Below are 25,541 nucleotides of genomic sequence, written 5' to 3'. Positions count from 1 at the left end.
CTAAGGACTTTTATGTCTGTCGAATGTACAGAATGTACAGCTATTGTCGATAATATTGTCGATTAAATAAAAGTAGAATGTCTCACGTTTTAATAAAAGATTAATATTGCAGCTTTATGATGCGTATTATATAAAGTGTTACTTTTCCATCGCGTCTTTTAAAAGGAATTTATTTTGACGCATAATTGCAACATAAGACTGCTTGTCGCATAATCGCTTGCCACTAACAGCGCTTGTATACTAACCCAGATTTTAGGCATAAATTCGCGGACGTAATTGTAAACAGTAACTGTGCCGGTCAGTTAAGTATCGTCGGCCGAGCTGTCGTTGCGAACGGCAGCCCGTCGTCGACACATGATTCACTGTCGGATGCAGATGTCCTCCATCACCCTGAAATCACGTCACGGGCCGTATCATTATCTCCGCATGGCGCGTCGCCCGATTGTTTCGATTATCGGAAAATCGTAATATTGGGCGCGCACTAGTGGAGCAAAAATTGTTTAATCCACCATCTGGTTAACGGCTAATCGAACGTAACGGTTTGCCTATCGCGGAGCAAAAATAAAGTTTCAAAACTATGCAATCTGGGAGAAAGAGTTTTGATTGGAGCTATTAATTTACCTTCTATACAACGGCCAATTTGATAACTATTCCAGATGCGGGCGCGCAAATCGCTCGAATGAAAAATAAACGAAGTATCCTTCATCAAAAAATCCTAGATTGTTAGAACTAAAAATAAACGAAATACACCACGCGAATATGAATGAACGTTCCGCTTGACGCTTTCGAGTGAGTTAAAAACACGGATTATTTCATCGTCACGGTAATAGCACAGTACTCCATACTACAGCGCTAATTTTAGAGGACTGGAGCCGGCGAGCAAGAGCGAGCCAATATCGCTTTTACGACGATTTGATTACGCAAACGTTGCATTTCGCGACTGCCGCCTAAAGAGCGAAACTAATCGACGCCTCGAATAAGTCTGTCGGGGGCAAGGTGAAAAACATGAAATATCTTCATTCGCGACGTTAAACGCGAAAATGATGACTTTCTAACAGCACCTGTCTGTCCACATTAACGCACCACATAGCGCTATTCCTAGACAAATGACTGGTTATGAGACAGTAATCACGGGTTTATGATTTGATCACGCGAGCGTCCAAATACCCTGGAGGACATCCAGACGAATCGACGGACTGTATATACCATTTTATATGCTGTAAAAACAAGATTTTATAGGACAGGCTGAAGAAACGCGAAATATCTTCATTCGCGGCTGTTGACCAGCGCGGCGACGCCCAAAGACACACCATCATGGCTGCAGAAAAGAGGCGCAAAAGGGACGCAGACGCATACGGACAGTGTACCGTGCCCTGTGTACTTTGCAACACGTATCGCAAACGCCGTCGCAAAGCTTCATTCCTCGACACAGTCGTGTCTCTTTTCAAAGCGTTTCTAAACAGAACCAGCCAATCTCGAGAACCAGTCGAGAGGGCTTTGCACTAAAAACCAGTTCAGGAGCTCGCGAAAAAAGGCCGCGCTTCTCGCAGCTTGCAAGTCGTTACACGGAGCTGGTTATTTCTATTCAAAACAAGATGCGAGACGTGAAAGCGAAAAATATTCATTTCAAACGTGTGAAAGTAACCTTCATGTTGAACGAGTGACTATCTCAATCGTAATAATTTTCTTTACAGCGAAATATAATTTAATGTTTCTAGCGTAGAAATTATTCTCGATTCGGAACCGACAAACTTCTTTTTAGTGAAATTTTTTGAACCATATATATTTACAAGATTGGCAACAAAAAGACAAAAATGATAAAAAGCGAACGCATGCAACGTTCGACAAAAATAGGCTAATTAGATTCGTCTAGCAAGGACGATATAAAACCTTATTCCCCCGAGGAAACTTTGCACGTATATAAATACCCTGTCTATATTCTTTTGCTGCAATTCGCCGTAAACGACGTTTTCCTCGCCTAACGTAGCGCGACATTGCTTTTAAGACCATCTATATATCCTTAACTGCCATCTCTTCGGCATTGTCCTCGAAGCGTGCCGTGGCACGAATTTCCATCTTGAGATCTCTGTCGAATCCTCTCGACATGCAGTCTAGCGAAATATACATATATTTTAACCTTCTTGAATAAATAGACTCTTATTCTAAATAGATTCAATTATCAGTATCAGTTTTGTACATATATTCTTATTTAAGTTTGCGTTCTACCTAATTCACGTTCTGTTCTATGATCTGGTTTTTGTTCCGTTCACGGTATTTTTGTTTTATAATCTATTCGTTTGTGCTCTGATTGTCGTGTTTTTGCTACAGATCATAACAACAACTTTGCTAATATTCTATCTTTTGCATGTACATTTCTTATTCATGCTCAATTATCTGATCTATTCATAAATTAATTTTGCAATTATCACTATTATTAAGTACGAATTGCAGTACTTTTAAGCATTTTTTATGAAGTCACTCTCAGCTCGTTATCACTTTTTAATTACTATACAAGAAACAGTATGCATTAAGCATTGCTCCTCAATTGTTTAGAGGAATCCAAAAACTATTATTATCTTCTCTGCAAATTGTCCTGTATGGAATAAAATCGGACTTTAGATAGACGAACTAACAGAGTCTCGAGAGAACGATGTTTCCTGTAATATTTTTCATACAACGACGGGCGTTCTCATGTCGACGATTTCAAAACCCGTGGACACCCGTCATTAAGGAAACTCTCAAATGGCAATCGCAATGGCGATGACTCAAGCGTGACTACATGAGGGAACGTATCATTCCCCCGGATGCATCGATGATCTGACTCCTGTACGTGGCGCAAGAATAACATTACCATTACAATGCGACCGTAGCGGGTATTTATAAAACCGTGCCGACATCCTATTATTACGTTGGATCGATACTAATCGATGTGGTCACATGGGATTTTAAATCTTTAATCCGGCGATATCCGAATCGGGAACTTCGCGCAATCGATAATCGCCGACCCGACGAATCTCTCATTTGTTATTAATATATGACCGATATAGAAATCTGCATTAAATTGAATATACAAATAAAAGATATCCGAGACCTTTGGGCTAAAACTCAAGAGTTCCGCGTAATCAAATCGAGCACGTGCGATAAGCGTTATCCAGAGCGATCTCTTATCCAATGTTATCTCCAATTCCAAAAGTATGCGACTGCGACGCGATAGCGCGTGTTAACATATGTATAATGCATCCGTTGTAATTGAAATTTCTTATGTTATACATTATTCTTGTGCCTGCGACTTTATTTCAGCGCTGCACGTTTGACGTTTAATATAATCATCGACCGTTACAAAATAACTTGATTGAATTTTGTAGCGGTTATAAACTGGGCCGATAAAATATAATGAACGCTATACCCAAGACGCACAGCATGCATTAATTAAATTTATCGTAACGAAATTCTACCGTATTTCGTCCCACTTCTAAACTGGAACTGGCCGAAAATTTAATTAATGAGACCACATCCGGAAGATAATTAATTCGGATACTTGTGATAAAACGTGATTGTTAACAATGATGTTTGCCGCGGATAAAACGCGATCGTTCAAATGTTCGTGGCGTTCGACGACCGCCAGGAAGCCGCGACGTAATCGTTCATTGATATTATTTATACACGGTCGTTGTTATTTACGTATAGGATAAATAAGGGAGGATATATAAATAATTCTGTACGGAACCATGTACGTCGTGGCCACCACCGGTGCTATTTTCGAGGTCGCAACGCGGAGGAGCGTTCACACCGTCTTCCCGTCGCTGCACACGAGAGATTACGGGTTAGTCACGTTTATTTACGACACGCCCTTTATCTTATCGACGCTTCTTTCCACGCGTTCTCGGTCACCAGACACTTCATCCGGAGCGGAGATGAATACGTGAGGTCATTTGCAACCGGAGTGTTTGTCAAAAAGTACGACGACTCCGTCGAAACTTGCGACGCTCGAGTGATTTTTATATATAGAAGTTATTTGATCAGCAATTTTTGTATAAGCTGAATTTAATAACTTTTGACGTAAACTATATTTTTTCTTTTAGCGAGAAATATATGTCATAATGTTACAGTACGAAAATAATTCAGAGTTCACATAAACACAATTCTATTATAGCGACGGAAATGCACTTTATTAAAATATACGACCAAATATTTCCATATTTCCGAATTTTAAATATAATATTGTAACTAAATATAATTCTGTAGGCACATCATCTTTACAATTTCTAATTTACAATTTTATTAATTATGTTAGAATTATGCACGTTGCGCTAAAAAGTAGTTTTTTTACGCCTTTTTTCTCGCGCGCACTTATTTCATTATCTGCAATTTTCTTTGATTAGAGAAATTAAGAAGTGGAATTTAAAATGTGAAAAAAGTAACAGGAGGAAAAATTACGCTTTGCGAGAAAAATTACGTTTTCCGAATATTGTACGATACACGTGGAGTTTCGCAGCCTCGTGCTGGTAGTGTGTATATGAAAGCGACACAACTTTCAACGAGGACAACACGTGTGTGCGCACGCTCGATACTCGGAAAGGTATTATAACGTATATACGTACGATACACCAGACCCCTTATAAGCGGTAATAGTGACATAACAAAACGAAGGCGCGAGATAATAATGATTCAGCATGATACCGTTCGTGCTTTTCTCTCGCACGTGTCATCAGAGAAAAAATCAGGTTATTGCCAAAGTCGTTCTATCATTAGTAACCAATAACAATTCTTACTACCTTGTAATTTTTATCACTTGGCGCAGAAAATTGTAAAATATAATGTGAACGAAGGAATCACGCTGAATAAAAATACATGATGCCGATTTTCTATAATAGTTACGCTAAAAATTTTAGTTTGTTTTATTTTTTATTAAATATAAATAAAAATATTTGAGATATTTTGAGAAATATTTGATTTATAGATGGACTTTTTGATGAAATTTTTCTGTCAATAACAAATGTGCACGGTTGAAACGATGCAGTTGCACGATTGCAATTATTAAATTCGGATTCCGGATATAGTCTTCCGTGATTCAATTTTATTTCATTTGATGTACAAAATAATCTCTTAATGGAGTCCATGCGTGGTTACGGTAGTCCGACCTTGCTATTCACGAAAATATGAGCGACATATTTTACGGTATCTGCATACGCGGCATTTTCCAACATTACGGCACGCTTTTGAAATGTCAACCGCATACATGTTGCCTCAATGTCACGCGCTATAATTCTCAGCTCCAGTTGTTATCTTTTTTTTTTTTTTCAAAGGCTGAAGACAGCCTTATTTAGCCAGCATGAATACTTGGGAATTTACTCGCGCTGCGATGATACGATTTTAAGGATTTAACAATCCCAATTATTTTCTAAGGTGCGCAATTTAATCTAATTAAATTAAATTTAATTTAATCCAAGATATTTAATTTAATATGTAACTCGATACACAAAGTACAAATAATATATGCAAGAAGTTTTATATAGACACACAAGCTTGCTCTGCACGTGTCTCCTCATCGATTATACATTTCCAATTGTACTGTTTCCGCGGTCTAATCTCGTTATGTCCGTCATCTAATTATTTAGCATGCCCTAGACATTTTAGTTGTTACTAAAAAAAAACTCATTATGTGAACTATAGCTTATCAATCGTGCTCTCATGCTACCACACGCGATTGTCTCGTCCATCCTTCAAGGACCGCTCGGCAAATCCTGCGGTTTTGCACGAAGAAGAGCGTAATCGATTAATCGTTCACGCTGAACGGCGTCTTCGAGATCGCGAGCGATCCGGCCAGCGGAGCAACATTCCACGATCCAGAGCGACTGTGCCCATTCCGATCGAGTCCGAAGCCGAAGGAAAGGGCTCGATCGCCGGGGAAACGTGCAGCGCGCGTTTCATGCGCGCGAGCTGGAAAGCAACAATTCCTCGCTCCACCTGTCCTCCGCACACGTCGCCGAAAATCGGACTTCATCTCGGAGCCTTGATATGACCTTCTCCTCGATCTACCGAGCTGATCGGTCGTTCCCTGGGCCGGCCTGACGGCATTCTTCTCGGCCCACGCCTCCTTATTCTTCGTCACCATCGTGATTTCTTCCTCTTCCTCCCCACCGATATAGTCAACCTAATCTTTATTTCCAAATTATTTGGGCTCTACTGCATTGAGATCAAAATACCACGCACAAAAATACTGAAGAAAAGCCATATGTTGCATAATTATACTATAACAAATGCCGAAAAAAATTCAAGATCTCTATCTCTATCTCAAGAAGCAAAGGAATAAATTTTTACAATACAGAAACGTCGTTCCGGATTTTTAATGCCTAAATTACTGTTAATTATGAATCTTTTCCTTTTGGATATCAATTTGAAGATCATACAGTTTTTTTCCATTTTGATGAGAAATTGCGCGGTATCTGATACACTCTGTATCTTCATCTAAGATACGTAAGCGTATGATTCTATATGCATATTACGGAACTGTTCAAGAATATATCACTTCCATAAGCATTTGCATTAAAACCTATGCAAATTGGTCCGGAGAACCGCTAAGCCTTCGTCCGCTATCTCTTGCGCAGTGCACGTGCATAACTTTGCGGATTTCTACGCGAATATCTAATAAATCAAAAAGCACTGCAGTCAATAATTTTTAGGTAATGATGGTTTATTATACACAATGCCTAATAATTTAAATCATTTAGCAGGGCAGCTACAGCTACAGAGTCAGTTAAGAAATACAGTAAATTGATGAACTAGATTTAAACGGTTTTATATTTTAGTATTTGTGTTATAAATATAAAATCGATTATTAGATAAGCAATGTAGTAAAAAGCTTGTCTGCATTTTTCTTTCTCATATTTATGCAATTAACTTTCGTCGTGAAATCAATACTTTAACGATCTTCCAATTCAGACAGCAATTAAATATTAAACTGTTCTTAACTGATTTATGCAACGATATCGATGCTCCTCGTTTCCCTCGCGCTTTCGTCGAGTGCGCGCGGCACGGGAAGACGAGCTCAGGAACCGAGGAAACAACGGATCTTCAATTTTTTTTTCTCTCTACAAAGAGGGTATCTTACGATCTACAAAACGGATCTCGCCGGTCCCTAGATTTCATTCTCGTCGACTTTCACCGGAGACTTCGGTTTTCAGCAAGGACGTCTCTTTAACGCACGATCCACGAGCACTCCCATATATTCACGAACGACTATTGTCTCGTTACTAAATGCAGCCACTTGCTTCCTTTTCGATTCATTTCTACGCGATCCCATACGGCCGCATTGTTCGTTATGTTTTCTAATGAAGAGCAGTTTAACACGTTTGTGAATTTTGATATTCGATTACAAAGTTCTTGAGAGTTAAAACGTATAATCGATAACAAGAATGTTGATATTTATTCCGCACTTCACCGACATTGCGCATCCCAATTATTTAAATTGCCGGCTAAAACAAAAGCCTAAAAGGATTTAAATTTCTTTCTCTAGAATTAAAAAAATTTGTCATCCATTATTAAGCAATTCGAACAGATTGCGATAACTCATCCGATTTTTTTTCTTTCCTTCCCCGAAACGAAATTGTTTTCTTTATAATTCACGTGATTGGAACACAACGAGCGATGCCGACGTTGTTAGCCGTGAAACTCCATGAAGCAATTCCGTAACCGTTGATGACTAGAACCGGCGAATGCATGCTAGATGCACTGCATTTGCATATACGAACGAGCCGAGCCGAGCCGAGCCGAGCCGTTGCATCTAATTGTTAGTCCGCTTGACCCAATCGAGAATCGCCGCACGCGCAGCATCGCACAGACGCGATTTTCATTCTCTCGGCTGTGTTAACGTGCCGCCTTGCAATAAAATCGCGCTCCTGCCTCGCGAGAGACTTAAGGTGATTCTCAGGAGAGTATTCTCTCAATGTGTCGGTTTTATATCAACGACGTTCTTCGAGAAATCGAAAAACGGGCTAAAAAATATTTAATTCTCTCGCGTCAATTTAATTCATTATTTAATTGAATTATTTTAATTGAAGGTGAATGGTCAGATACGAATGGATTTCTGTCGATTAGAAAAATTTGTAAAACTTTGTTTTACACGCAAAATCAACGTCTTATATTGTTAGAGTTATTCCTATACGCACGCAGAGCGAAAAAATCTGCAAGGTACGTAAACATATCGCGGCGTGTCAGCGCATACGAATGTCGTCGAGGATTTGCGATGGCTTCGCAAATTGGGCCAATCGATGATCCAAACCGAGGCGTAATCCAATAACTACCACGCTCGCTCCAGCAAATATTCAACATTCCTCCATAGGGACGGCCACACACGTCCGTTTGCAGCTCTTGAATTCCTCGCCGATAATCCGAGGAATTTGCAACTCTTCTCAGCATATAAAACAGATCGAGAAAGACGAGCATTATATTTAGCAAAAATACGTAAAACAAAAAAGTCATAAGGACTTCTATAAATTTATCTTAACATATCTTTGAATATTACAATAACATGATTTTCTTTTGTTCTAAAAATACTGTGGTACCAATATCGTTATATGGAAACCGACTTAATAATTGGATACTTAAGTTAAAATCTAAATCTGCGTGATTAGCAAACATTTGTAGTAACCTCGTACGTTTCTCTGATCTCGTAAAAGGGATCATTAAATAAACCCTTCTTGCAAATCGAACGGCATGAATAGATGCTCAAATATCACGTATTTAATGACACACAACCGCGGTAATAACGTTATTTTCTTGGTCTCTTTAAGTTAAATTTTTTCTATAGAAGTTTTTTTAACAATGTATTCAAGTTTCAAATAAAGACTTTTCTCTTTAAAGACTTTGTCTTTCTCTTATTAAGTTTCTATATTCTTCATCAAATGAGCCTTATACATATTACATATAATAGTATTTCTTAGCCTAATGGCAATTCCACGCAAAACAGTAATATATCTTTCAGTAATGACCGTAATTTACGAGAGAGAAGTTTTTTTTATTTCGTATGTCAATTCGAAAGCTATTAATACACGATATAAAAGAGCTTAAATGAAGTACGATTTATGCTGTGTCATAAAATTTTGTACGTGACGCACGATAATAAAATCTTTTTCCTCCATTTACCGAATAATATTGCCATCTCTCTGACACCTCGTTCCCCTTTTTATTTCCAGGTGAAAGGGATTTCTCGACTTAGGCTAAGATGTCACATCACAGCGACGACAACATGCTGATAGCGACGTCGGACTCCTTTTGGGAGCCGGGCAACTACAAGCGAACGACGAGGAGGATCGAGGACGGTCACAAGCTCTGCGACAGTCTGATAGCTCTGGTCCAGGAAAGGGCGGAGATCGAGAAGAACTATGCCAAGGCGCTCAAAAACTGGTCGAAGAATTGGAACGACAAGATTGAGAAGGGACCGGAGTACGGGACGACCGAGGCGGCGTGGAAGGGCGTCCTGGTGGAGTCCGACAGGCTCTGCGATCTTCATCTCAGGGTCAAAGAGAACCTCTGCAACGACATCGTTCAGCAAGTCAAGACGTGGCAGAAGGATGCGTATCACAAGGTAAAAGGGCGGTATTATGTCGAGCCAAGTCGGTGGGTCCTTTAAAAATCGAAATTTCAAGTCGTATCTTGAAATTTTTGAATTTTTTCCGTGAAAGGATGGACGACATGATCGCTAGATCGTTCCTTGACACACTTTTGAATGACAAAGTAGTAAGCGGCGCAATAAATCTCGTTTGATCCTAATTTATTTTTTACGAGTAATTAATTTTAAAATTCAGCTAAAGTTTAGTTTTCGCAATAAATTCCTTCTAGATTTATAAGACGTTTATTAGCATCAGTAATATTAAATCAATTATCAGTTATAATAATGTGATATTACACATTTTCAGCTTTTTGGCATAAAACTGCGTTTCAAGACCGAATAGTAATCGGCGCGTGATCGCAAAAGCATGAAGCGGCGAAATGTTTAAAATTCACAGAAATTATCATTAGGCGCAAGATTCCGATGACCGCAAATGTTAATTCTTATTTATTGTGTTGTCGGTCGTCATTTGCTTATTAGTTCTCTGATATCTGTGGCTAGCTAATGATATATTTTACACAAGTTTCTGTGATAGTGGCTGATGTCGCACGGGTTTGGTTCCGTGATTGCAGTCGATGATGACCCTGAAGGAGCGCAAGGAAATGGAAGACGCGTTTAAGAAGGCGCAGAAGCCATGGGCGAAACTTCTCCAGAAGGTCGAGAAGACGAAGTCGGAGTATCACAACAGCTGTAAGACCGAGCGAACCGCGGCGAACATGGAGAGGAACGCATCGGCGGATAGTTCTCTCTCGCCGGATCAGGTGAGGGTCGTTACGTTTCCATTGTGTTCCCCCCTCCCGTATCTCGCGGGACACGTTACGTCACTTGTCACTTGTAACGTGTTTATTAACCGATCGACCCAACGACCATGTATTACCATAGACGTTACTTCGTCATCACGTGCACTTTTAAAAGACGGATTGTGGCGGATTGTGATTGAGCCGCATCGCGGATACAATTGCGCGAATTGCATGAATTTTTTCCTAACAAAATAATCCTTGCAGTTACAAAATAACGTGCAGTAATAACGTTCCCGTAATACAATAGAATACATAAAATTTCTAGTTTGAGTTTAGACAAAAATATAGATAGAAAATATGTAAAATAGCAAACGGTGACAAAGATGACAAGTTAAACTATTATTCTGCGAATTTTCCATATTTATAACTAACAAACGTGCACGTGGTACATTAATTATTTTGATTAACAGTGCTGCGTATTTTAACACGCGATTTAAATCCGCGAGTCAGGTAACTCGATTCCACGATAGGATTCTTTTCGCGTTTTTATCAGTACCCTTTTCGAAGCGACGAGACAACCGCATTACAAACGATACAGACGCAACGTACATATTATCGTAACGCATATTGTATAAACATTAGTCGCGCGATCTCGGTCTCAAGCAGCGCGATCCTATATATGGATACAGTTGTTCTCTAGCGAGTATTATTTGCAGATGGCCCGAGGCTCTGATAACGTACGTTACACCTTATTCTTAAGAATTCTTGCATGCGCTGCTACCTCATTTCTTGCTTGACGTTTCGCGGTAAGCTAACGATACGCGACTCTCGTTCGCTTCTGGACGCGGAGTCCCTCTTGCACGTCTGTGTGATGTTTCTTGCCCAACGCGTGTCTATTCGGAACGGGAAGGATACTCTATAACGATCGCAGTACAGACCGAACGTACACGCCGTACGTTCATTCCGCTTCTTGTACGGTAACAATTATACGAATGATACCCAAGAGTGACGTGAACGCGCCGAGAAAAACTGTATTGCAACTTTCCATCTGAGTTTCGCTACCGACGCTATATTGTTCTAATTGCCGTTAGAATTGCCGGAGAGAGATTGTGATCCGAGTTTAGGAGAAGAAGGAAATTCTAAAAAGAAAAAAATTCGCGTTTCATGTTCCCTCGGTAATTCTGAGAGTCCAACATCCGTGAATCGCGAATTGGCCAGAACTTGCGAGCACGTGGCTCAATAATCGGCACAATAATGATCCCGATGTCGGAGGCAGGCATCTCTGAAAGACGGCTATAACGACGTTTCTAGATGACAGAGTGTGGATGTGGTGCATGGAGCCTCAGAATACCAAAAAACCTTAGGGATAATAAAATAGGCGACGTTCAGTTTGTATGTATATTATATTGCATGTCGCATGTCTCTCAATTTCTGTCTTTCTCTCTTTTCTTGTGTTTTCCTTACTACAGAAGGCTCTGCTGGTAAGCAAAACTCTGACTTAAGCCTTTTCTCTCGCACGGATGGTTTTTTCCTCGGAATGTTGATCAGTCGAATGGATCGAAATCGGAAAGGCGCGATCAGCCGAATGTTCTCTTGAGATCCGCGTGTCTTCTTCTCTCCACGCGTATACATAATCTTGTCAACTTCTGATGTCGATCCATCCCTTATCTTAGATGCGGCACGCCTGGCTTATTTCTATCGGACGTACTGCTGCTTAGTAATTATTCGGAGTGCCTGTATATTTAAAAGGTTGCTACGTAGAGAAAATACGACTGACAACGGGTGTAATTTCTGTAGCCCTCTGGCTTGATTGATTAAGCGTTACTCGTAATTACAAGAATCCACACATTCGACGTGTATTACCGTAATTTAGTGAACCGGGGCCGGCACGAGAAATGCGGCGCACGTGCGTGGAATACGGGATGATTCACGAGCCGGCGTATATGTAAATCTCTTTACTCTAAATTCTTAGAGCGCTCGCGGTGCACGTTTCACGTTTTTCTTTCTTGTGTAAAATCGCATAATGACATAAATTTCGCCCGAACGGCCTCAACCTTGTCCTCGCCGCGATGCGGTCGGAAAGTGAACGCTGTAATTATGAAATTACATAAAGCGGGGAGATTACTGTGTAACCGGGACATTTTTATAAGTTTCATGAAATTCGCGCAAGTTCCATTGTGAAGTTCCCAATAAAGATCCAAGGCCCGACAGATCGCTGTAAGATTTTCACAAAACTGTCTAATGTCGTTTGCAAGATTGTTACGTTGCACTTCAATAAGATGAATGTTTTTATACTATCCGCGTAAACAGCAATGGATTTCAGTTTCAATCTGGAAAGATATCTTGAGAATGCAAGTTAGATCATTATTACGATAAAATGTCCATTATTTTATTATTTACGCGTAGTTGCATGATGAAATAAGCATATATAAGTAGATTAAACGATATGTAGTTAGTTGTAGCAAGAGTAGTCAGATTATATATTTCTTCGCACATTTTGACGTACGGAAATTGTCATATATTTCTCGTCCCCTTTCTCAATGTGGCTAATCCACATTAGCGCTTAACATCGCTGAAAAGCTTCAGCTTTTTGGCGATGGGCCAGACGAGGTTGAAGATAAAGAATTGGGCCTATTAGATTATCGTTTCAATCAACATCGGGTAGGATTTTCCGGACTAATTGCGAACGAAACAAATTACATCTAGAGAATTGCATGAAGTGACTCCGATTCATATACCGTTTCTTCAAAGATCTAAATCTCTTAGATCACGTCTCGTCAGTGCCTCTCAAAGCCCAGATCAAAGCCTTTACCTTCAACCCGGCGTTAAAGAGGAACGCTCCTTGCAAAGTGTCTCTAAACATTTTTTTTTTGTCTTTTTCGACAGGTGAAGAAAATGCAGGACCGAGTGCAAAAAACGAAGGAGGAGGTGCAAAGGGCGAAGGAGAAGTACGAGGCGGCCCTTCAGGAAATCAATCAGTACAATCCAAAGTACATGGAAGACATGACGCAAGTGTTCGACAAGTGCCAGGAGATGGAGACGCAGCGATTACAGTTCTTCAAAGACGTTCTCTTCGGTATTCACAAGTGTCTGAATATATCGCAGGACCCAGTGTAAGTCTTTCGCCCACCCTGTCGCGTAACCGTATATATTGTGCAACGTTGCGTAACCGCAAATTCGACGGACATACATTCTCCACAAAAATCGATGCGTCGCTCGCGAACGCGGCATGACCGTGTCCGTCATAATCAACATTGATTAGAGAACTTTCGTTTTCATCGCTCGGTTAATTCTCTCGCGTTTTTGCCTCGACAATCCAGATCGAATAAAACTGAAATTGGAGTCGCGTCTCTCGTCCCTGTCCATTTCACATTTGACGAATATGAAACTTTCACATGTCATTACCGTGCCGTTTACTGCAGATTGCGTATTACCGTTTTTCCAGGCTTCCACAGATATACGAGGAATTCTATCACACGATAAATAATGCCGACCACGAGAAAGACCTCAAATGGTGGTCTAATAACCACGGCGTCAATATGGCTATGAATTGGCCGCAGTTCGAAGTAAGTCGCTTACGCTTGTCGCTAAAAAGAAAAAGCTCTACTGTCGCATGTAAAAGCCCTGCTCGTGGTTGAAGATCTGTTGTTAGACAACAACTAGCTGTAGCGTGGACTGAATTATTACTCTCTATAGTTGTCCCCTCCCATTTTTTTTACAATAATTTTACAATTACTTGTCGAACATTCTGTGCGCCTCAGTACACTTCTTTTTATTCCCAGCAGTTTGATTCGACGGAAATGATATTTGCTGCGATTTCTCGAATTAAAGCTCCGTTGAAAAATAAATTGTGTCCAAATTCAAGTAATAAAATATTGATTACAAGAATAGATGATAATGGAATTACATTTTGTCGCGCTAAAATAACGGAAAGCTCTGAAAAAAGCGGGAGATACTCTTAATCAGCGTTTTTAACGCCTTCACACTCGTCGCTATTGTCGTCCATTATTTCCGTAGTTGTTACATTAAAATAAGAATTACGCTTTTCTCTGTACATTCGCCTCTGAAAAAGTACCCTGCTTAACAACAAATGTTTTGCCTTCTTCAGTTTTCAAGCTTTTTTTAACCCGTAATCTCTCATACGTATTCCGAGACGCGATGTTTTCCGATATTTTTTTACTTTCCCTGGAAAAAAAAGGAATAGCATTAAAATTCACGCGCTCGTTGTATATAACGTGAATTCATCGATCGTTCTTTTTATACTGATTACGGGTTGCAAGCGTTGCTGGATCCCCTTTATCAAGAGTTCTTCTTTAACTAACTTATATGAAAAACCTTACGCAGAATTGTGTTCGTTATCGCAGTTATATATATCGTCGCTCGTCCAAATGATGTTACGTCCCCGTGGAATACACCCACTGTCAAGGGCTAAATTCGTTGCGAGAGTAACACCCAACCCCCACACTGTCACCTCTCTCTCTCTCTCTCGCCTGATCTTTTCTTTCAATTCAAGAGTACTTAGATAATATCGAAAGCTCCCACGTTATGACATCGTACTCTTAATATTTGAGAAGGAAATGTAGAGCAAGAAAAAGAGAAAGAGAGAGAGAGAGAGAAAGAAAGAAAGAAAGAACCCCTGACAATTTTCCGGAATGCATGCATGTGATTGTTTTGGGACGTTGCTATTATGCAGGACTACACAGAGGAGTTCCGCGAGATCACGAAGGGCTCGAAGTCGAAGGAGGCGCTCCCGGCAGGCTCCATCACTCTCATCAATCAACGCCCGGTCGGCGAGGATCTGCATGTAAAGTTTTGTTTACACGTTACACACACACACACACACACACACACGTCGCGCCAATCTCACTTTAACTGATTTTCAACACAATCCGCGCATCCAAAAGGCCCGCCCGCCTATTATTACCCACGCTGGACGAGCCGGTCCCGTCTTGATCGGTTCGATCGGCCGAGGGAATGAGATAGAAAGAGAAAGATCGCCGGCACCCGGTTAGGCTGGCACGCGACAGCTTTTAACGGATGTCCCAGCTGGCCGCGAGGTCATCCAGGATGGGTTTCCTTTCTCAGCTTCTAGCTCCTAACCGAATTAACCGTAATCCTCTCCGCTCTTGCGCTCGCACGTAATCGCACGGATCTGTGCCTAAAGGTGAACACGGACAGCCTCCTGCGGCAGGTACGGCAGAAACGAAATTTACAAGCTGGAGAGGCAACGCGGCGAATGATCCGAGAGGCATCGTATCAAGGAGTAAAGGATCGCAAAGTCAGATCAGTCGAAGGGAGATTACATCTCTGATTAATTTTTTTCTGGCGCATCTCCTTCGAATAAATTAATGATATTGTGAATTTAATGATATTGTCTTGAGATGAGATAAATAATATCGATGAAAAAATAGTTGTATCTTACAAATTGTTCTCGGCTAGGTTTAAAGCCAAGTTTAGAAAAGCTCTCTTCGAGCCTCAAAAGTTTGTAAATATTTCTCGCAAGACGCTTATTACCCTGCTCATGTGGTATACGGTATGGATAATTATAATATTATTAAGAGATATACGTATGTGAATCGTTAAATTTAGCTTAAGTCGTATATGCCTGCAACCGATTGTTAAAAATCACATGCAGCATCTGCATGGTTCACGTTTAAAAATTGCGACGATGGCCGTAATTATGGAAAACCAAATGACCGAACTAATACGGAATTAATTTCGCGAATGGAAGAATAACGGCAGATTGCGCCGAGACTGTCGTACTTTCCTTTAGTTTAGAAACTCCTCTTCATCTTGATGTAAATTGTACTTTAACGGACTTTCAGTTTAACGTGTAGCAGCCGAGAGGTGATTATTCGATGGAAATTAAAGATCTACATAGACATAGCGTCCGAACGAATTTTTATGAAAGGAAAACAAGTTTCCGAAGGAAACGCGACAGTTGCGGAGCGATTCTGTATGTTAATTTCTTGCATGGTACAGCATAAAACTATCTGTACATAGCCGACAGCTGAATTATTATTCTCGCACAAGGACATCTCGTTTAAAACGTGTCTCGTCAATAACGCAATAACAATAATGACATCGGTGATAGAGAGACTTGAAATGGCATTATTTTTAACTATTCATAATTAATCCGTTCATCGAGAGATATCACGCAACCATTTTCACGATTGTTTACTTAAAGACGAGTAATCTCAAGCCTCTTTGTGCTTTGTAAATACGCTTTTTTTTAAATTGCTACATATTTATCGCAATGGGAATCCGGACACTATTTTCTCCATAAAAGTACATAGACTTCTTACATTGTCGAGCCTTATCGCGGTCGAATGTAAGCCTCAAGATAGTGAATCTTCTTGACGCACGCAAGATTATTGGGCAGATAGACGCAACGAGATAGCGGTGGGCTTCAACGAAACATGCATCGTCGGCATGCTCACATTCGGGGCGTAAAATACTCGCGGCTAGCGACTCCGTATCGTAATACACTTGGTTGCACGCATGGCGTTTTCATCGATAGAGATTCGTGCATCCGGTATCACGGTACGCACTTATACAGATCTCGCCGAGACGTTATATCTAACACAACACGTTTTCTCCCTCCCGTTCAAACAGGAATTTTCATCGGCCAATAACAGATCAAAATCGAAGCCCGCCGCCCGAGTAATATCACCGGAAAGCAATCACGGGGATAGCAAAACGGACATAAGTTCTAGCAAGCCGTCCTCGGAGAAGAATAACGAGACTGACAGCGTTAACAGAACCTCGACTATCACGTAAGTTGTCGTAAGGTTCTCGCAACGTGAAAGATAAATTGATAGTTTTATATTGATACACGTTTTATTAGTACGTACTAAAACGCTTGATGATTGCAGTAACGGTACTAATGCCAAGCAAGAGTCGAACCCGTTCGAAGAGGAGGAATGGGACGAGGACGGTGGTGAGCCACTGGTCGACAATGGGGAACCAGGGGTTCCCGTACGAGCCTTGTACGATTACGAGGGAGCCGAAGCGGATGAGCTTAGTTTCAAGCAAGGTATAATAGGAAGGGTGTCGTTCGCAAATGTTTTGGAGTCACTCAATCCAACTTGAGCGACTTTACTAATTATCTATTATGTTTAGCAAAGGAGTGATGTAATTATTTGAACTCGCTATTCATACAATTAATATAACGGCTTGATGAATAATATTAATGTCGAATGATATTAATTTAAATTTCGTTGAATTTTTCAGGCGATGTATTCGAGAAACTGGAAGATGAAGACGAGCAAGGGTGGTGTAAAGGAAGGAAGGACGGCAGAGTGGGCCTCTATCCGGCGAATTATGTAGGCTTGGTGTCGCAATAGATTAACTAATGCAAAGCCAAATCCACAAGTTAGTTACTTAAATATGTAATCTCCGCGAAGAACAAAATTGCAAAGTTTCGTTTTTCTTCGCTGTCGTTTGCGCGAGTTGGAGATTCGCAGGACCATCAGTTTTTCGTGGCGTCCTGTGAGACGACGCGATTCACGATGGATGAATCTGAATGAAGAAACGAGTTACAACAAGTCTCTGACATCTGGGTACCTCTAGGTAAAGCGTAAACTGATCGTCTGCATTTACGAATTGTATAAACGGCGAGTGACGATTCCATTTCGAGATCTTTACTCCGCGACTAGCGGCGTTAAAGTGAACAGTTTCCCTACATGAAAATATACCCCTCACTCAGAATTAAATTTGTTTTTAGATAGCTAGGTTAGTTAAAATCCTTCCCTAGTTAGTCTCTATGGATAAAACATGGATTACACGCGTATAGCGAGTTTAGAATATTGGAATATTGCGTTTTACGACTCATTGTTGTAACTCATTGTTGTAACAAAAAGAATCTTTTGGTTGAGACGAAACGAGAGTTCTATTTAATTTATTGTTATTAAAGAAAAGTACTATTAAAAACTAATGTCTATATAAATGGTGTCATTGTACATAATAGATGTAAGAGCCTAGCAATATGTGAAGCTATTAATTGTCGTTTAATGAATTTGAAGTGTTATATATTTGAAGTATGTGAACATAAAGTGCAGCACTTTAAATGGGCATAAATTTAATATAAAAGAGATTCGGGACCCAGAAATCGATAATTATTCCATTCATTAGTTAAATGTTATAGTCGAGATAATAATTTGATGAAATAAATATGAATTATATCAATGATAATGTTATAGGAGAAAAATAATTTCATCTAAAGTATGTTATATATATGTACACATATACATATATAACTTGTTTTTATATAAATCCGGTAGTCTTTAAAAAAATTTTTTTGTTAATTTTCAATTAAAAGAAGTTATATATCTCGGAATTATAATACATCGAAAAGAATAAAGATGTCTCGTATTATAATCGTTACTTTAATTAGTATAATAATATCTACCAAATACCACACATGTATTGAATGAAATAAGTTTTTCTGAAACTAAATGTATGAGATTTTAGAGAGTTGGCATGAATCATGTGAAAATTAACATGTAGCTAACATTTTTTATCTTCAAAAAGCTCTTTTCGTAAAATATGTTCTGAATTATCTAATGCGTTAGCTGCAGAGTCATAGAGATATTTGATTTATGATTATTATAATATAGACATTGAAAAAAAAAGTATTCATTACGAATACATTGTGTCTATGTACACAGTATTTATGTAAATATCATATAGAATATATAGTAAAATTATAAATTCAGTCTGACTGATTTTTTTACATTTATTTAATTAATCCTCCAAATTACCTTTTGTAAAGTGTGTTCACAGCTCCATAAAGTTGTCAAGTATATATATAAATTGTAGCTTGTGTATAAAATTTATTATATATGTATGTTTAATAAACGACTTCTACATAAAACATTCTATCGATTTATATCGTTAATTATATTTACGATAGTAATGTTTTAATTATACGGACAAAACTGAAAACAAAAATGTCTTGTTGGAAATAAAAACGCAATTACCTGTATTTGAATTCAGAATAACATCGAAATGCTATGTAAAACGCATTATATTGACATATTAGAAATTGTCAAAATCAAAAATTAATAAAAACTATTTTCTCATTCTATATCAGGCAAAACTTAAAAATTCTCTTTTTAAGACAATTATTTCTTAGAATTCTTCAATGTAAATTATTTATACTTAACAGAACTTTATCTTGTGTGGATTGTTTTCCATATCTATCACTAATAATTACACAGGTGATTATATTATTAATTATATTAAAAAGAAGAATAATAATCTCTCTTAATAAAATATATTGTAACATTCGCTTACTTATATTATACTCATATATTTAATGCTGTTATCTATATTTAACAAAGTTTTTCAATAAGATGTCAAGTATACAGTATTACACGCAGTTGTATATTTTAAATAACAATTACGGAAAATAAACTGTTTTCTTCATCAGTGTGATAATAAAGTATGTATAAAGTTTCGAGTTCTTCGGAGAGAAAAAACGAACATTTTTTTTCATTATCATTGCGAATGAAAATATTGCAAAGAAAGCCCTAGTAAATTTATGAAAAAATTTCATTATATATATTATTTCATTACATATATATATATATAAATTTCATTTTACACAATGAAATTTTTATATATATAATATATATATATATATATATTATTTAGCTAGGGCTATATATCTCAAAATCTGACAACTTAAGCAACTTACATTCTGTGTGATATATTTACATCAATGTGTATCTCTATTCATAAGAAGGTTTAAACATAAAGATAAAATACGCTCATGCATCAGCAAAGTAATACGGTTGTCTTGCATAAAAGCTGTTTTCTTCTTATGTTTGTTTTCTCCTCCTCTCTTTTCTACATATGTATAATGGAAAGTATATATATCTCTAGAATTTTATAATTTGACATATTTTCTAAAACATAAATGAACTTCATATTCTAGGATATAAACTTTCCAAAACTTATATATATCTAAACAGCACTTTTAATTAAAGGCGTGAACTCAGAGTGTAATATTTTTGAATTAAAATCAAACAAATACATTCTTCTCGACGTTGTTCGCATCATAATAAGTGAAATGAAATTTAATGTCTTCCAAACTAAATAATTTCTAAATTCTAATTAATTACAAACACGCGCATAAAATACAGCGTTTTTATAAATTATATTACAATTTTATATAGAATCACTTATGCATGTAAACATGGAAAATTTTAAATTTCAAATACTATAATCAAATATATGGCTAGCATGTACATTTAGTACAGAAAATTTTTATATCCATATTATTGGCAGATCTCGTAGCAATCATAATAACAAACATCGTAACAGAATTTTATCTGCTCATTATTCCCCAAACATATTACGTAATACAGATTTGATACATCAATGAGTCGCAACGTGTTCTTGTAGGTCCTCCAGCGTGCGGAACGGCTTGTCACACAACACACATACTTGCGCGTTTGCATTATGTATATCCAAATGTTCCGCCAACTCCTTTTCCGCGTTGAACAATTCGTCGCAAAGCATGCATTGATACTGATAAACCTTCATCCCTTGCTTCTCCCACTCCGCTATCGCGACTTCCTCCTCGTGCTCCTGCATATGCATCTCCAGCAACATCTCCGAATCAAACGTCGCCGAGCACTGGCCACACTGATACGCCTCGGTTTCCTTTGACTTATTATTACCGTCATTGGTGCTTTGGTCTATGCTAATCAGATTCGGGTTGTCGTCCTCATCGTCGAACAAGTGTTTGCCAACGTGCTCCTCTAACGCTTCATCCGATTCCAAAATCTTGCTGCAAATACCGCACTGATACTGCTCCTTGCTATTGCTCTGCTCCCCTTCGCTCAGATCGTCGCAGTGCTTCTGTAAGTGATCCTTCAGTACTTCCTCGTCCGTGAAGATCTTGTCGCACACGAAACAGGTGTACGTTTCTTTAGGCTTCTTTGCGATGTTTTCAGTGCTATCCAGCTTCACGCCTGTGCTACTTATCTTGTCTGACTGGATGTCATTTTTCTCACTTACAACAGTCTGCGTTTTTGTCGCGGTTTCATTTTCCTCGGCTTGATCCTTCTGCGGTGACGTGGATGCGACCGATAGCATTTTCAACAACGTGTCAGCACTGCTGAACTTCTTGTTCCCGATTGCGTTCTCTATGTTGAATTCGGAATGATCGTGGCCCTCCAAGTGCTTCGCGAGAAGGTTCTTCGTACGGAATATGGAATTGCAGACGTAACATTTGTGTTGCGACGTTTTGCACACGTGCGTCTTCACGAGACGTGCTTCGACTACCTCGTGACATCTCTTACAGCGCATCATCTTCTGCTTGCCCTGTCGCGGGTTCTGCGAGAGCGAAGTCGCTTGTTGATCGTTTTGCAACTCGATCTGCACGGTAGAGATATCCGATGCAGCCTTGTGATTAAGAATGTGCGCGTCGACTTCCTTGCGGGTTTGGAACGTGAGTCCACATAGCCCGCACATATGAGACTCAGTTATGGCACCCTCTACCCTGTTAGTCTCCTCAACCGTCTGTTTATCTTGTTTGTTTTCCATCGGTTTGCCAATATTGATCGCCGACTGTCTCGTCATCATAGACGTTCTCGAGTTAGTTGCCTTGGGCGTTTCGCAAATGGCTGCATGTTCATTATCATTCGATGCATCGGAATCAGAGTCCAATGCACTGACGTTGTAATCGTTGTACCTTACCGGAGGTACGCTTTGACGTTTACGAGTGATCCGGCTTATACTGAACGGCCCGGCGCCCCTGCCCCTGCCCCTGCCCCTGCCTCTGCCCCTGCCCCTGCCCCTTCGCGCGGTCGACTTGATCACGTGAGAATTATTAACGTTATAATGCTTACTCTCCTTTACTGTATCTAGGCGTTTTATTACAACTTTCGGCTGATACCTAGGCGAGTGCACAGCCATCTTTATCAACGCTGGTGAAAACCTGGTGGATTCCTGGCTGCATACGTCGGCCATTTGTCTTGTCGTAGAAGGCTCGATATTTTTCTTTATAGCTAATTCTATTATATCCTTCAACTTCTGGTCGAGTTTCTGGCGGGTGCAGGTGACACTGTCAGTTTTGAAGTTATCCATTTTCGCAGCGCCGTCGCTCGTGCCGAGTATCTTGTGCTTCATTTCATTCTTGACAAAATCCGCCAATTCGCATTGTACGCGTTTCAGAACCATCAATTCATGACCCTCTACTTCGATATTCAAACATCTTTCGACAAGCTCGTTTTTGGACTTGCTGTTGGCCTTGTTGTTCGCGTTGGTCTTCACGGGATTTACTCTACGTAGCTGAACCGCGTCGATGATATCGGTATTCTTTTCCCGATTGCTTTCGTCCGGGCTAGGATTCTTAGAATCCTTCGGCAAATTATTAACGTCCAATGAATTAAGGTTCGATGGATCCACGAGAATCAACGTTGACGTTACAGCGAACTTGGTGTCACCGATCACTAGCTCGGATTTCACCGATTGAGGCGTAAAAGTTTGTCCGTCATTCTTCTGTATCTTGGACTTCCTCGTACGAACGCTTAATGCAACGTTATCCGTTAATGAAGTCGGAGAGTGCTCTCTTTCCATCGAGGTGTCCAGAGAGGATCCATTTCTCCCGACAGGGTGTTCCTTACTGATTTTGTTCATCAACGATATTTTGTTTCTCTGTTGCAAATGCAGCTCCTTGCTCAATCTCGTTCTGCGCGCGTCGGAATCCGTGTCTCCATCACGAATCCCGATGTACTTTTCCGTAAGATTCGTCTCTAGATTTTTCAGCACCTTCGCTACCTTCTTCTGCCTTTCCGTTTCCTTATCCGCATTGGTCTTCGCTCGAGCCTTTTGCACGGGCGATAATTGCACGTCGTCGGAAGCTATGGAATCCGTGTCAGACACGTTTTCCCCAGTTGCAGCCAAAAGCGCCTTCTTCCTCTCTACCCAACGCCTCGTGGATGCCTTCCTCCGTTCGATAGTTCTGCCGCGTCTCGCGGGTAACAATCTAGCTCTTGTTGGTCCGGAATACGTTTTACCTTCCGCATGATTCTCGTCGTTCTTCTTTGGCTTAGATGAATCTGGTTCGTCTTCATTATCCTCTGACGATATACATATTGTATCTAGTATAACTTCATCTGTGTCACAAGTACCATTCGCAGTGTCTATCCTTGATTTTTTCTGAAATAGAACAATTGGATTATTTTTTTTATTGTCACAAGTAACTCCTGGATGTATCAACTTTACAATTCCGTAAAATATGAATGAAACTTAATGCATAAATTGTCGATGATTATCAGCATACAAAAATAAAGATGAATATAACGTTGAGAAAATGTCACGAAACAGAATTAATAATTATAGAATTTAAAGACGATTATTTTTTTTATTGTCACAAGTAACTCTTGGATGTATCAACTTTACAATTCCGTAAAACATGAATGAAACTTAATGCATAAATTGTCGATGATTATCAGCATACAAAAATAAAGATGAATATAACGTTGAGAAAATGTCACGAAACAGAATTAATAATTATAGAATTTAAAGACGATTATTTTTTTTATTGTCACAAGTAACTCTTGGATGTATCAACTTTACAATTCCGTAAAACATGAATGAAACTTAATGCATAAATTGTCATGATTATCAGCATACAAAAATAAAGATGAATATAACGTTGAGAAAATGTCACGAAACAGAATTAATAAATTATGGAATTTAAAGACGTACCTTCTCAGTGTCTGAAATATTATCCTCGCCGATTTTACGTTTCCTCTTCGCATTCTTCGTCGTACAACTTTCATCCTTAGAAGCAGGATCTTTAATCTAAGATGAAAACGAAGAACGTTACGCCGAAGCGATGCAAAAGTCTACGAAGCAAAAAGGTACTAGGGCTACTTACAGCATTATCAGACGTTTCTGATACCTCTAGCTGTTCCAAGAGGGCTTTGTTGGACTGTACAAACCGTTCTTTGAACTCGCCCCACATATCCAGCTTATATAAGCACACGTGACACACGACTCCGGGTAGATTCTCCTCATACTTGATCTACGGCAAAAACAAATATGAATCAAGCCGTTCGATAGAACTCACGAGACACAAAGCTAAGTAAAAAGACTTACGTCGATGCAAGTGCACTTGATCAGATCCTTGAGCTTGCCCTCCACACGGTCACTCATCAGACTGGTCATGCAGCCGTGATCGGCCAGGCAAATTCGACAGCGGCTTGGCCGTTCGGCCATGTTTGACGGCTCGTCCGACATCGCTTCAACGGGAGGCGATTGCGGGTGGAAACCCGGCCCCGGAAAAACGCGTGTGAGCTCTCGAACGATGCTCAACAACGACAAATACGTTGGTCGTGTTCGCGCGGCGGGTGCCCGCGCTTCGCCATCAATAACCTATTCGGTCCTCTTTCCGTCGCTCGATTACGAGCGCGGACGTAGCTGGACGCGACGCGCGATCCTGGCCGACGACGATCTCCAATGTTCTCTCGGCCGCTGTATCCGTCCAACGGAACACCCCGCTCGTCACTCGACTCGTTCGACCGAAACACGATCACTCGCCGCCGAAGCAGGAAACGTTCGCCATAACAGATCTCTCACGGCAAACTCCGCGCCGCAAAGCGCGCGCGGAACGAAAATATGGCGCACTCTCGACCGTAATCGCGTGTCGCGTGAATTCGCGTAGTGGCGTCAGATGAAAACGGCCCGTGGCGATTGGCGGAGTGCCGCGGGACGCTTCGCGACGCGGCCACTTTATTGGTCTGACCCGCATCAAATTCGAGAGCCCATTCGTCCGCGTATTCCTCGAGGAGCCGACCGAAATAGACCTTCTGTGTCGATTGTTGTTGCGCAGATAATTCGAAAAACGCTGATAATAGCAATCGTCCAATCGATATTAATTTGGTTCGGGCTTACTGACGCTTTAATCGCCGAAATAAAAATACGCCGAGTCCACAATGAGAAAGAATTGAATTAAATCTCGTCACTGTACAATAATATCGCTAAATTAACAAATAATTTTCTCTCAAACAAAAGTTTTCTCTCAAAAAAGACACGATAAAATAAAGATGATAATTAGTGAGGTCGATAATGTAGAAATCTGCAGAAGAGTTACTCGCGGTGTCGGCAATGCAGGAATCTTCGACGCTGCAAATCAAACGGCCGAACGAAAAGATTTCGGAAATGCGACCGAG

The 25,541-nt window shown here is 39.9% G+C and overlaps 2 protein-coding genes across 8 annotated transcripts in view; one reads left to right on the top strand and one right to left on the bottom strand.

Moving 5' to 3' along the window:
• Synd (protein kinase C and casein kinase substrate in neurons protein Synd) overlaps positions 1–19,066 on the top strand; it is a 51,403-nt gene extending 32,337 nt beyond the window's left edge. For 2 of the 7 annotated variants that reach the window (XM_071781870.1, XM_071781871.1), the window contains exons 2-11: positions 9,195–9,586; positions 10,183–10,371; positions 11,067–11,087; positions 11,662–11,742; positions 13,237–13,463; positions 13,796–13,916; positions 15,044–15,154; positions 16,966–17,126; positions 17,226–17,386; positions 17,584–19,066. In XM_071781870.1, the coding sequence (XP_071637971.1) occupies positions 9,224–9,586; positions 10,183–10,371; positions 11,067–11,087; positions 11,662–11,742; positions 13,237–13,463; positions 13,796–13,916; positions 15,044–15,154; positions 16,966–17,126; positions 17,226–17,386; positions 17,584–17,696 (1,548 nt within the window). In that variant the 5' untranslated portion in view covers positions 9,195–9,223 and the 3' untranslated portion in view covers positions 17,697–19,066. Of the gene's footprint in view, positions 1–9,194; positions 9,587–10,182; positions 10,372–11,066; positions 11,088–11,661; positions 11,743–11,819; positions 11,832–13,236; positions 13,464–13,795; positions 13,917–15,043; positions 15,155–16,965; positions 17,127–17,225; positions 17,387–17,583 lie in introns of all 7 variants that reach the window. The other 5 variants (XM_071781876.1, XM_071781872.1, XM_071781874.1 and 2 more) reach the window with 5 other exon arrangements.
• A 545-nt stretch (positions 19,067–19,611) lies between these two features.
• LOC139815175 (uncharacterized) lies at positions 19,612–25,349 on the bottom strand. Its single transcript, XM_071781863.1, has 4 exons — positions 24,469–25,349; positions 24,248–24,394; positions 24,076–24,171; positions 19,612–23,523 (listed from the first exon to the last, which is right to left on the bottom strand). Exons 1-4 carry the CDS (start codon positions 24,607–24,609, stop codon positions 20,734–20,736), a joined length of 3,174 nt encoding a protein of 1,057 aa, XP_071637964.1. The 5' UTR covers positions 24,610–25,349; the 3' UTR covers positions 19,612–20,733.
• Between the last annotated feature and the right edge of the window lie 192 nt (positions 25,350–25,541).

The sequence above is a fragment of the Temnothorax longispinosus genome, chromosome 6, assembly GCF_030848805.1.
Source record: "Temnothorax longispinosus isolate EJ_2023e chromosome 6, Tlon_JGU_v1, whole genome shotgun sequence".
NCBI lineage: Eukaryota > Metazoa > Arthropoda > Insecta > Hymenoptera > Formicidae > Temnothorax > Temnothorax longispinosus.
Note: the sequence above shows the minus strand (reverse complement) of the source record. Positions and strands in the feature narration are given on the sequence as shown.

Bases quoted from the DNA above. Each gene is read 5' to 3' on its own strand.
- LOC139815175 (XM_071781863.1), bottom strand. From the start codon at position 24,609: ATGTCGGACGAGCCGTCAAACATGGCCGAACGGCCAAGCCGCTGTCGA. The intron at 24,395-24,468 runs GTAAGTCTTTTT...TTTTTGCCGTAG, and splicing joins TCAAGTGCACTTGCATCGAC to ATCAAGTATGAGGAGAATCT. The intron at 24,172-24,247 runs GTAAGTAGCCCT...TTTTCATCTTAG, and splicing joins CAGAAACGTCTGATAATGCT to ATTAAAGATCCTGCTTCTAA.